This window comes from Ranitomeya variabilis, chromosome 7 (genome assembly GCF_051348905.1).
Source record: "Ranitomeya variabilis isolate aRanVar5 chromosome 7, aRanVar5.hap1, whole genome shotgun sequence".
Taxonomy (NCBI): domain Eukaryota; kingdom Metazoa; phylum Chordata; class Amphibia; order Anura; family Dendrobatidae; genus Ranitomeya; species Ranitomeya variabilis.
In genome coordinates, this window is record NC_135238.1 from 36,986,789 (window position 1) to 37,000,284 (window position 13,496).

The window sequence follows — 13,496 nt, forward strand, 5'->3', positions numbered from 1 at the left end:
ATTATTTTTAACATTAGATCGTTTTACTATTCATGCTGCATAGGCAGCATGAATAGTAAAAAGTTGGTCACACAGGGTTAATAGCAGTGGTAACGGGGTGCATTACACCGCGGCATAACACGGTCCGTTACTGCTGCCATTAACCCTGGAGGGGAGTACGGAGCGGGCACTGACTGAGGGGAGGAAGGAGCAGCCATTTTTGCGCCGGACTGTGGCCATCGCTGATTGGTCGAGGCTGTTTTGCCACGACCAATCAGCGACTTGGATTCCATGACAGACAGAGGCCACGACCAATGAATATCCGTGACAGAAAGAAAGACAGACAGACAGACGGAAGTGACCCTTAGACAATTATATAGTAGATTTGCAGTAAAGTAGTGATGGCTTGTTATATTATTTATCCTTTTACTTTTTATTATTTTTTATTTATATTTTTGTTATATATTTATATTTATTTATTTATATTTATTATTTATTTATCATGTATTATTCATTAATCAATATGTTTTATTCTATTTTTCTATTTGAATAATTTTTAATAATTTTTATTTTTTTCCTACTATTAATTTAAATATTTATTTTTTATTATTTTTTCATTTTCATTTTATTTTCATTTTCTATAATTCCTTTATTATTCTTTACTATTTTTGTGTGTATACATGCATGCATGTATGTGGTTAGCATGTATATACACGTAAGTACATAATTTCCTCATTATCGTATATATTTTTTTATCACACACAATCATTATTTTTTCACCATTTTTACTTCATACTCTGTATTTCACTTAATAAGTAGCACAGATTGTATGGCATACTTTCTTATGGCACATTGCCCTTGCATAAGTACATATACTTTTTAATTCACAATCTTAATTCACACTTTTGTGTTTTTTCCCCTTTTGTATTTTTTATTCTTTTTGTGTTATTTTGGTAATACAAGTTGTGGTGACATTGCATTTAATCTGAATTATCCAGACATGTTATTTCAGTAGGTCCAGGGACATGAGCTAGTGTTCATGTGAGAATGACTGTTGGCCCTTATTGCCACTAAATTATTGTTCACTGGCTGCATTTGTTGACTGGCTGCTGATTAGCTATTGTATCTGTCCTAGTATTGCAGTCCTAGTATTTGAATGTTTGTTAATATGTTGACCCATTGGTACTCTGAAATATAAAGGACAATCTATGCATGTTGTTTGAACACTCCAGCAGTGAGGGATGGCCTCCTTCCACCTACTGTACCACCAAGCCTGTGGTGGAATGACTGAATGAGAAGTTGTGATCTATAAAAAGCAGGATCTGCCTATGTTCAGAGAGAGTCTACATTACAGAAGTCATGGCATCATAACTCCAACTGAAGAAGCACAGAGCTGCCTCACTGACCATCACTGAACCCTCAAAGATGTTTAGAGAATCCAAGATGGGACAATCAAGTCACCTAGCCTTGTACAGTATTGGGCTGTATGCTTCATAAATTTGTCGTTACCTCTTAACCGTGGAGGCCCGCCAAAAGCGGGGAGCCACTGGTGGGGGTATTCGGCATTGGAAGCAGCTCTAATCCCGGCGAGTCAGCGGAAGGGTGAGACTCTGTAATTTGCACCATCTTGGGTATTTGCTGGGACTGTTCTGTATGCTATTATGTGTTGGTGGTTCAATAAATTATTGACACACTGTTTTACCCTCATCCTGTGTTGTCTGGGTTCTGCCCATAAGGAGAGAGAGAGGACGTTCAGTTGTATGAGCCCTTGTCCATGCAGTCTTTCTAGTTATAGCTCTTAATAGTATTTTTATTTTTACAGGCAATAATATTCTGATATGGAGAGATACATATCTTTACACCAGTGCAATATTTCCCTGCATGTGTGCGCAATAATAACAGCAGCAATTACAATCATTCAGTATAGCTGGAGGCCTGTTAGAGAACTTTTCTCTGTCTTATCAAAGAAAAAAAAATCAGCTGACAGCTCGTCAGTCCCAGGATGCACGTTCCAAGTCCAATGACCCAATCAGACATCAAGTGATACAACAATAAAAAGGAACAGCATCCAGTTCAGGGGATGAAAAAGAAAAAAGGCCTTTATGTCAACACGTTTCGACCACTATTGTTCTTTTTCAAGTCTTGATAAAGACCAATTGTGTTTGAAACGTCGAATGATGGCGGAATAAAGGCTTTTTTCTTTTTCATCACCTGGACTGGATGCTGTTCCTTTATATTGTTTCCTATGTATTATGTCTTATGCCAATGGTTGTAATGACCATTTCAGGAATTCCCTCTTATGAATATTTACGTAGACCCTGATTAGTGATCTATAAGTGCTGATAAACCTAGAAAAAGGTCAGCCTAAATCGACTAATAACTATCTCTCCTGACATCCCAAAATATGTTCACTCTTGGTTTGTAAATGTTTAATGGTAAAAGTGGAGAAAGGCTTACAGCATTTACCTTGATAATGACTGAGCTTCCTTTCTCCTGACTTCATTGGTTGGCGAAAAGTCAGGGGGCCTCTATACACATTAGATGTTTGTCCAACTTTAATGTAATGTGTATGGGGGTCCTCACCAATTGAAAAAATCCTATCAGCATTTACTAAAACTAAAAATGATTCCTTTAGTTTAAAGGGGAATTATGATAATTAGAGACCATTACATGATTTACTCTACAGCTTTCAACAAAAGAGATTTGAAAATGAGATAAAAAAAATAGAAAATTAAATATATTAAAATATAATCAAACAAAAAACATCAAAACATCAGTCTCAATGTTCCTCTCTGTTTTTCACATCAAACTAATAGTTTGGCTTGGCACAAGTCATGTATGGTGTGGGCACTAATGTGAATCCAACACAAGGCTTTAGACTGAGGTCTTCTCTGGAAACTCCTGGAGGTGGATAGAAAGTAAATGCTTGAAGAAGTCCAGTAAAAAACAGGAAAAGTTCCATCTTGGCCAAGGCCTCTCCTGCACAAGCTCTTCTTCCTGTAGAAATGGGATTACTGAGTTAACAATGTCATGTTGAGAGTAGATTTTGACTCTAAGGGTACCGTCTCACAGTGGCACTTTGGTCGCTACGATGGCACGATCTGTGACGTTCCAGCGATATCCATACGATATCGCTGTGTCTGACACGCAGCAGCGATCAGGGACCCCGCTGAGAATCGTACGTCGTAGCAGATCGTTTGGAACTTTACTTCGTTGCTGGATCTCCCGCTGTCATTGCTGGATCGGTGTGTGTGACACCGATCCAGCGATGTGTTTGCTTGTAACCAGGGTAAACATCGGGTTACTAAGCGCAGGGCCACGCTTAGTAACCCCATGTTTACCCTGGTTACCATCGTAAATGTAAAAAAAACCAAACAGTACATACTCCCATTCCGGTGTCACGTCCCTCGCCGTCTGCTTCCCGCACTGACTGTGAGTGCCGGCCGTAAAGTAAAAGCAGAGCGCTCTGTGTGACAGCTCCCCAGCGACCACATAACGACTTACCAACGATCAGGGCCAGGTCGTATCACTGGTCGTGATCGTTGGTAAATCGTTTAGTGTAACGGTACCCTAAGGCCGGAGACAAACTAGTGTATGGCATCGGATGAGAGATCACCGGACACGATAAGCTAATGACCCTCTGCTCCTGCTGAGCTGAGTGTCATGCTATTGTGCTCCGATTCTCTCGCACAGAGGGAATCAAATCACAGGTGTGGAGGAGGTGAAAAAATTAATTTATCCATCTCCTCCGCTGACAGCATTGGCGTATAACGAGTTCTGTGAATTGCGTCACTCGCACCCACAGGCTTATATGGGTGCAAGTGAGCCAAGACTCGGCCAAGTCTTGGTGCTAATGGTAGCATGCTGGGATTGATCTCGCATGCCGAATCGGCATGAGAAAATAATCACAGATGTGAGCTGCCCCATAGAGCAACACTGGTTCAAAGTACTATGCAAAGTCTTATCACATAGCACTCGGTCATATTGTATGGTAGCCTGACTCCGGCCTGACTTAATAAATTGGAAATAATGCATACTTTCCAAATTTCTCTAAATTACTGTGAGTGTCCTGAAAAAAAGAGACCTCCAGAAAGTCACAAAATGTTCCTAGATCTCCCTGGAAAGCATTGTTAACTGAATAGTTATTTTTCATGGCTCTAGGCTGTTTCGTATCCAGACCATCGTATACTGTACGTGTATGTATGCCTGCGGATCACCCATGGACACTTACATGGAGAGCATCTTTCAAGATATCTCTGCAAGAGAAATTAAATCAATATAATATATTGAAAGCAGTAAATACGCATGGTTCAGTGAACACATGGTGATTTAACTGCATTCAATAGAAGGCACCGCTTTGGATGCAGTGAACATACGCTGCATCCAAAGCGTTGATAGTTCCAGATTATGGGCACATAGCCTTATTGTAAAGTGCTGTAGAATATGTTGGCATTGAATAAATACAATTATATTTACTCTAGGCTATATTACAAAAAAAGATTAAGTGCTTGTGTACTGTATATGTTGAGCATCTCAATAAGACCATAGCACATTTTGGAACTTTTTGAAAGAAAATATATGAGAGTTAGAAAACATATTATTCCTTGTTAAGAGAGGCATTCACACTAGGCACAAAAGGTCCAAACAGTGTGAGACCACCTTGTCGTTTGTTGCTGGGCATGCATGAATTGGCCAAATTATGTACTAAGTGTCTCAATGTTTTCGTATTATCCAGAGCAGTATTGCTATTCATATTTCATATATTCCAAGCCTACATGCTTTAGCATGACAGAGACCAACTTCTTTTGTATCTTGTTAAAATATAGTCATTCTGTTGGGCAGTGTTTTGTCAGTTAAGTGGCATGTAAAATGATTTGATTTTTCATCTTAATGCTCCTCATTACTTACCTACTGAGAATGGCATAAATGCATCAGGTCGGACAAATTTCCCATTTTCATCCAAGAAGTGATTGGGATTGAACTCATTGGGAGTTTTCCATTGAGTCTTGTCATAGAGAACTGAAGTCAGGAGTGGAATAATCTCTATACCCTTTGAACAACAAATCAGCAAATATATTTTTTATTATATGAATTTAAAAAGCGTGAGATAATTTGGATGGCTGTGAACCCCATAACAGTCCCTTTTACTAACAGGTAAACGCTTACAGTACTTGAGCATAAGGACATTTTTTGCATAAACTCACTTTTGGGATCAGGTAACCCCGCAAATACACATCAGTTGGAGTTGAGTGTGACAGGTTCAATGGGACAATATTGCCAAACCTTTGTATTTCATGTATTACTGCATCAGTATAAGGCATTTTCTTCCGATCTTCAACTGTTGGCAGCTGTCCAGGTTTAATATGTGTTTTAATTTCCTCCTGTAACTTCTCTATAAAGCAAAAGAAAACATATTTTGTTACATTTTGTACTTGCACAACAATACCAATGTATTTAATTAAGCCCTTAATGACCGCCGATACGCCTCTTAACGACGGTAGTTAAGGGTACTTAAAAAGTGTATAGCGCCTCCCAGAATCAGATTTTCTCCAGGTCTCAGCTGCCAGGAGTAGCCGAGACCCCAGAGAACATGATTAGGGTCTGTTTTTACCGACCCCTGGGTTGCGATCGCCGGTATTAACCGTTTAACGGCGACCGCAAAAATAAAAGTTCAATGTGCCATTTAATTTCTCTCTCCTCTGATGTGATTGCACATCAGAGGAGAGAAAAATAGGGTCCCCCCCGGTACCTCCGGGTGCTTCCCAGCACCCCTGCTTCCCCCACCATGGGCACCGCCATCTTTTCCTGGAAAAAAAAATGGTGTGCGCATGCTTAGTGCGTCCCACGAGATCTCTGGGTCTAGGCTTCCAGGGGTAGCCGAGACCCCAAAGAACATAATTCGAGTTGGTTTTTACCGACCCCGGTTTTGCGATCACCGCCACTAACCGTGCAGTGGTGTCTGCAAAAATAAAGGCCGATGTGCCATTTAATTTCTCTCCTCTGATGTGATCGCACATCAGAGGAGAGAGAAATAGGGTCCCCGATCTCCCCCGTATCTGCCGGTGCTCCTCGGCCCTCCTGCTTCCTCCTGTGGGCGCTTCATCCTCATCCGGGAAAAATGGCCGAGATCTGCAGGCTGGCACCCGGCAACAATAGGAAAATATTTCCTATTGGTTCATTTTGATCACCGTGATAAACCCTATCACAGTGATCAAAATAAAAAAAATAGTAAATAACACCGCCCCTTTATCACCTCCTTAGTTAGGGAAAAATAATAAAATGAAGAAAATATATTTATTTCCATTTTCCCATTAGGGTTGGGAGTTGGGTTAAAGTTAGGGTTAGGGTTGGAGCTAAAATTAGGGTTAGGGTTGAGGCTAAAATTAGGGTTAGGGTTAGGATTAGGGTAAGGCTTCTTGTACACTTACCGTGGTTTTGCATCCCATTTTTGCGGTCCCAATAGATTTCTATGCGGCCGCAAAAAAGGTCGCAATAATTCCATGGAGCGCCGTATGGCCGTGAGGGCCGTATTTACGGCCATGAAAAAATATCGAGCCTGCTCGATATTTTTCACCGTTTATGGACACGGCCCCCATTGTAATTCAATGGGGCCGCAAAAAAAATGGAAGGTTGTTTTTGCGGCTCACTGTGACTTCCGGTTTTATGGACCGCCGTTTTTTTCCCAATACTTTTGCCATAGTATTGCAAACCTGAAAAACGGCAATCTGCAAGTTTTTTGCAGTCCGATATTGCGGCGGACCATGAAAATTGTGGCAATAAGGCCTGCAAAAAAGGCCCACAATAATGGGCCGCAAAAAACCCAGTAAGTGTAAAAGAAGCCTTAGTTTTGGGATTAGGGTTATGGTTAGGGTTGGGATTAGGGTTAGGGTAGGGATCAGGGTTAGGTTTGGGATTAGGGTTAGGTTTGGGATTAGGTTTGGCATTAGGGTTATGGTTAGGTTTGGGATTAGGGTTATGGGTGTGTTGGGATTAGGGTTAAGTTTGTAGTTAGGGTTATGGTTAGGGTTGGGATTAGGGTTAGGGGTGTGTTGGGGTTAGGGTTGTGATTAGGGTTAGGGTTTGGGATTAGGGTTATGGGTGTGTTGGGATTAGGGTTAGGTTTGCAGTTAGGGTTATGGTTAGGGTTGGGGTCAGGGTTAGGGGTGTGTTGGGGTTGGGTTGTGATTAAAGTTATGGTTATGGTTGGGATTAGGGTTAGGGGTGTGTTGGGGTTAGGGTTGTGATTAGGATTATGGTTAGGGTTGGGATTAGGGTTAGGGGTGTGTTGGGGGGTTAGTGTTGGAGTTAGAAATGGGAGTTTCCAATGTTTAGGTATATCAGGGGGTCTCCAAACACGACATGGCTCCACCATTGATTCCAGCCAAATTTGCGTTGAAAAAGTCAAATGGTGCTCCCTCCCTTCTGAGCTCTGCTCTGCACCCAAACAGTGGTTAACCCACTTCCACGTACTCAGAACAAATTGGACAACAACTTTTGTACAGTTTCTCCTCTTACCCTTGGGAAAATATTGGGGCTAAAAAATCATTTTTATGGGAAAAAAAAGATTTTTTATTTTCACGGCTCTGCATTATAAACTTCTGTGAAGCAATTGGGCGTTCAAAGTGCTCACCATAACATCTAGATAAGCTCCTTGGCGGTATCTAGTTTCCAAAATGGGGTCACTTGTGGGGGTTTCTACTGTTTAGGCACATCAAGGGCTCTGCAAACACAACATGATGCCCGCAGACCATTCCATCAAAGTCTGCATTCTAAAACATCACTACTTCCCTTCCGAGCCCCGACGTGTGCCCAATCAGTGGTTGCTCCCATATCTGGGGTATCGGTTTATCAGAAAAAATTGGACAACTTTCGGGTTCCAATTTCTCCTGTTACCATTGTGAAAATAAAAAATTGCGGGCTAAAAAGTCATTTTTGTGGAAAAAAAATGATTTTTTATTTTCCCGGCTCTGCTTTATAAACTTCTGTGATGCACTTGGGGGTTCAAAGTTCACACAACACATCTAGATAAGTTCCTTGTGGGGTCTAGTTTCCAAAATGGGGTCTCTTCTGGGGTGTTTCTACTGTTTAGCCACATCAGGGGCTCTGCAAACGCAACATGACACCCGCAGACCATCCTATCAAAGTCTGCATTCCAAAACGGCGCTCCTTCCCTTCTGAGCTCTGCCATGCGCCCAAACAGTGGTACCCCTCCACATGTGGGGTATCAACATACTCAAGACAAATTGCACAACAACTTTGATGGTCCAATTTCTCCTGTTACCCATGTGAAAGTAAAAATTTGAGGGTGAAAAGATAATTTTTGTGGAAAAAATATGATTTGCTCTATGTTATAAATTTCTGTGAAGCACTTGGGGCATCATAGTGCTCACCACACATCTAGGTTAGCTCCTAGGGGGGTCTAGTTTCCAAAATGGGGTAAATTGTGGTGGGTTTCTACTGTTTACGTACATCAGGGCCTCTGCAAACTCAACATGATGCCCGGCAGACCATTCCATCAAAGTCTGCATTTTAAAATGTCACTACATCCCTTCCGAGCCCCGCTGTGTGCCCAAACAGTGGTCCCCCCACATATGGGGTATCGGCATACTCAGGACAAACAGGGCAACAACTTTTGGGGTCCAATTTCTTGTTACCCTTGTGAAATTAAAAAATTGCTGGCTAAAAAATCATTTTTGTGGAAAAAAAAATATTTTTTATTTTCACGGCTCTGCGTTATAAACTTCTGTGAAGCACTTTGGGGTTCAAAGTGCTCATCACACATCTAGATAAGTTCTTTAAGGGGTTTAGTTTCCAAAATGGTGTCACTTGTGGGGGTTTTCCACTGTTTAGACACATCAGATGGTCTCCAAACGCGCCATGGCGTCCGATCTCAATTCCAGCCAATTCTGCATTGAAAAAGTCAAACGGCACTCCTTCCCTTCTAAGCTCTGCTGTGTGCCCAAACAGTGGTTTACCCCCGCATGTAGGGTATCGGCGTACTCAGGACAAATTGTACAATAAATTTTGGGGTCTAATATCTCATGTTACCCTTGTGAAAATAAAAATTGGGGGGCTAAAAATCATTTTTGTGGAAAATAATTGATTTTTTATTTTCATGGCTCTACGTTATAAACTTCTGTGAAGCACTTGGGGGTTCAAAGTGCACACCACACATCTAGATAAGTTCCTTAATGGGTCTAGTTTCCACAATGGTGTCAGTTGTGGGGGGTTTCCACTGGTTAGGCACGTCAGGGGCTCTTTAAACACAGCATGGCGTCCGATCTCAATTCCAGCCAATTCTGCATTGAAAAAGTCAAACAGCCCTTCTTCTCTTCCAAGCTCTGCCGTGCGCCCAAACAGTGGTTTATCCCCACATATGGGGTATCGGCGTATTCAGGAGAATTTGAACAACAAAGTTTGGGGTTTCTTTTTCTCTTTTTACACTTGTGAAAATAAAAAAAAATTGGTTCTGAAGTGAAATGTTTGTAAAAAAAAGTTAAATGTTAATTTTTTTCCTTCCACATTGCTTCCCTTACTGTGAAGCACATAAAAGGTCAATACAATTTTTGAATGTGGTTTTGAGCTCCTTGAGTGGTGTAGTTTTAGAATGGTGCACTTTTGGGTATTTTCTGTCATGAACACCTTTCAAAGTGACTTTAAATGTGAGATGGTCCCTAAAAAAATGGTTTGTAAATTTTGTTGTAAAAATTAGAAATCGCTGGCAAACCTTTAACCCTTATAACTTCCTAACAAAAAAAATTGTTTCCAAAATTGTGCTCATGTAAAGTAGACATGAGGGAAATGTTATTTATTAACTATTTTGTGCGACACATCTCTCTGATTTAAGGGCATAAAAATTCAAAGTTTGAAAATTGCAAAATTTAAAATTTTTTCGCCATGCTTCCATTTTTTTCCTAAAAAACACAAGTAATAGCGAAGAAATGTTATGAATAACATGAAGTACAATATGTCCCGAAAAAACAAATTCACAATCAGCGGGATCCGTTAAACTGTTCCAGAGTTATAACCTCATAAAGTGACAGTGGTCAGAATTGGAAAAATTGGCCTGGTCATTAAGCTGCAAATTGGCTCCATCACTAAGGGGTTAATATATGATAGGCTTTTGTTATGATTTGTATGGTCAGTGAGTGCTAGGGCATGGTTACAGCTGACATTCACTATGTACTGAACTGTGACTGAAGCCACGTTTGCTGCTCCACTATGACTAAAAGGCCCGGAGACACACTGGTGCGAGATACGGCCGAGTCTCGCTGGTTAAAAGCAAGCTGTGGCACCTGCACTCCGGAGCGGAGCGTGCGGCTCCATGTATTGCTATGCAGCTGCACGCTCCGCTCCGGAGTGCAGGTGCCACAGCTTGCTTTTAACCAGCGAGACTCAGCCGTATCTCGCACCAGTGTGTCTCCGGCCAAAGCCAGAGGCTGCCTAGAGGAATAAAGTTAATTTCCTCCCAGCAGCTGAGCATTCAGTGCAGAGGCCAGGCAGCTTTGGAATGTTATTGACCTGCAGATTGTATCTGCAGGTTAATAGTGTTTGAGAACATGACAGGTTATCTTGAAATAGAGTGGAGATCAAGCATGAGCACTGCGGCTCCATTCATTCTCTATTGGACTGCTAGAGATTACATCAAGAATTCCCTGTATACTCCTTCACATAACAAAGTTATGAAGCTTGAAGAGACTAAAACTTGGATTTTTATTGGCTATGAATAAAGATATTTTAGGTGCAATCAAAATGTCAAACTCTGCAAAAAATCACATGTCCCGGTCTAGGTTGAGTGTCAGCATCATGCTAGAACATTAGAAAATATAAAACATGCAATAAATGCAAACAATATATGCTAGAATTACTTCAACTTAATTGATAATTTGTTTATACAATTATAGTAAAATTGCAATTAAAAATTGATTTCTACCGGGGCGGTCATCAAAAAGACGGCCATTATACAGTAAATAGAATATGATGCAAAAGTGAATAAATAGCAGAAAATCTGGGTAAAGTGATAGCCTTCAGAAAAAGGTGATTTGGTGCTCCATAGAGATACATACATATACCTGTATGTCATCTCCCCTGTAAATAGTATATACCTTGTTATGATCCGGTGACCTTGGAGCCGCATGAGACTTTCTCAGGAGAAGGTGGAACCTGTACTGACCGCAAACCCTAAACTGACACCGCAACTAGAAGTAGCCGTGGGGTGTACCTAACACATCCTAGACACCTCGACACAGCCGGAGGACTAAATACCCCTATAGATGGAAATGGGAATTCTATCTTGCCTCAGAGCAGAACCCCCAAGGATAGGCAGCCCCCCACAAATATTGACTGTGAGTATAAGAGGAAAGACAAACGCAGGCAGAAATCAGGATTTAGCAGAATTCTAAGCGGTCAGTATTAAAAGCCTAAAAATATCCACAGCAGATAATACAAAAAATTCCACCATCTAACTAAAGATATGGAATGTATCTCTGCATCTCCTGAGAATCCAACTTGACTGAAAGTATCCAAACACAGTCTAAGCTGGACAAGAAAAAACAATGAATAGCACTGAATTGTAAAGCACACCGCATGTGTGCAGCAGAAACAAAACCAGACACTTATCTTGGCTGATTTGGCAGCAGGGCAGGAGGAACCAGACAGAGATGTATAACCTCCAAGAACAATGGACAACTGGCAAGGGCTAATGAATCCTGCACACCTAAATACCCCAGTCAGAGCTGCAATCAGCAGGAACACCTGCCCAGGATTGCAACCCAGGGACAACTGCATTACCACCAGCAACCACCAGGGGGAACCCAAGAGCAGAATTCACAACAATACCTGCTGTATGTCATCTCCTCCTGTATATTGTATATACCTATGTGTCATCTCCTCCTGTATATAGTATATACCTATATGTCATCTCTTCTGTATATACCTGTTACCTGTATGTCATCTCCTCCTATATATAGTATATACCTGTATGTCATCTCTTGTATATAGTATATACCTGTATGTCATCTCCCCTGTATATAGTATATACCTGCTGTATGTCATCTCCTCCTCTATATACATATGTGTCATCTCCTCTATTATATAGTATATACCTGTATGTCATCTACTCCTGTATATAGTATATACCTGTGTGTCATCTCCCCCTGTATATAGTATATACCTGTGTGTCCTCTCCCCTGTATATAGTATATACCTGTGTGTCATCTCCTCCTGTATATAGTATATACCTGTGTGTCCTCTCCTCCTGTATATAGTATATACCTGTATGTTATCTCCCCTGTATATAGTATATACCTGTGTGTCATCTGCTCCTGTATATAGTATATACCTGTGTGTCATCTCCTCTGTATATAGTATGTACCTGTATGTCATCTCCTCCTGTATTAGACCTCGTTCACACGTTACTTGGTCAGCATTTTTACCTCAGTATTTGTAAGCTAAATTGGCAGCCTGATAAATCCCCAGCCAACAGGAAGCCCAACCCCCTGGCAGTATATATTAGCTCACACATACACATAATAGACAGGTCATGTGACTGACAGCTGCCGTATTTCCTATATGGTACATTTGTTGCTCTTGTAGTTTGGCTGTAGCTGCGACGGTGCAGATGCCAATCCCAGACATACACACGCACACACATACACACACACATTCAGCTTTATATATTAGATTACTTTGAATCTCTGGATGCTTCATCATCAATAATATTCCCCAGCGGATTGTTGTAGATGTGGTTTCAGTTCCAGCAGCGAAGAGATCCAGGACGGAAGTAAGTAGATTTTCTTCATTAAAATACGTCTGAACTTTCGATGTTTCCTAAAATTATATAACACGAATATTCCCCATGTTACTATAATCAGCTTGTTCCGAGGTAATTATCACCTGCTTCTGTTTCTTATTTGGTATTCACTGTCCCCTTTTGCTTAAATTTTTTTTGCCTGAAATGCTAAGTTTGTCACAGTAATGTTCTCATGACTATAGCTTCCTGAATGGGAAGTATTAAGGAAATGTTACGGTTGCACCCCTCAGTGTGTCTGGGATGCAGTTATTGACAGCTCAGGCGTCCAATCTTGTACAGATACATGCTGAAGATATCAGTACTTTGATTGACAGCTCAGTCACCCAATCTGATACAGGGGCATGCTAAACTGTCACTGTGTTGATTGACAGCTCGACTGTCCACTCTAAGACTGGGAGGCGTTGGCTGTCTCCAGGTGTTCAAAGCACCAGGAGATTGCCAGGCTACTTAACGGGGCTGTTACTCCCAGACCAATGCCTGACATATATTTAGCTAAGTGTGGTTTGTCTCTCTATGCATTGAGTTCTGCTTGTAAATCTTTCATTGTCTGACCTTGTTCTATCCGTCTGTCTTTTTATCACCTTCTGCTCTGATCTAATATCCTCCAGGTATTCTGACCTCCAACATCATCACAATGCCAATTGCAGGATCAGATGATTAATTTGTTGAAGACTTCTTACAGCAGTCCACTGCCAGCATGGGCTGT

At 41.1% G+C, this 13,496-nt stretch overlaps 1 protein-coding gene across 2 annotated transcripts in view; it reads right to left on the reverse strand.

Annotated features, from left to right (window-relative positions):
• Nucleotides 1-1,770: 1,770 nt before the first annotated feature.
• The window catches only part of LOC143785754 (cytochrome P450 2K1-like), a 52,603-nt gene continuing 40,877 nt past the window's right edge, over nucleotides 1,771-13,496 (reverse strand). Inside the window, exons 6-9 of one of the 2 annotated variants that reach the window (XM_077274846.1) lie at nucleotides 12,666-12,807; nucleotides 5,184-5,371; nucleotides 4,888-5,029; nucleotides 1,771-2,976 (exon numbers count right to left, since the gene is read on the reverse strand). In XM_077274846.1, coding sequence (XP_077130961.1) covers nucleotides 2,789-2,976; nucleotides 4,888-5,029; nucleotides 5,184-5,371; nucleotides 12,666-12,807 — 660 coding nt within the window. In that variant the 3' untranslated portion in view covers nucleotides 1,771-2,788. The remainder of the gene's footprint in view (nucleotides 2,977-4,887; nucleotides 5,030-5,183; nucleotides 5,372-12,665; nucleotides 12,808-13,496) is intronic. The other variant, XM_077274847.1, reaches the window with a different exon arrangement.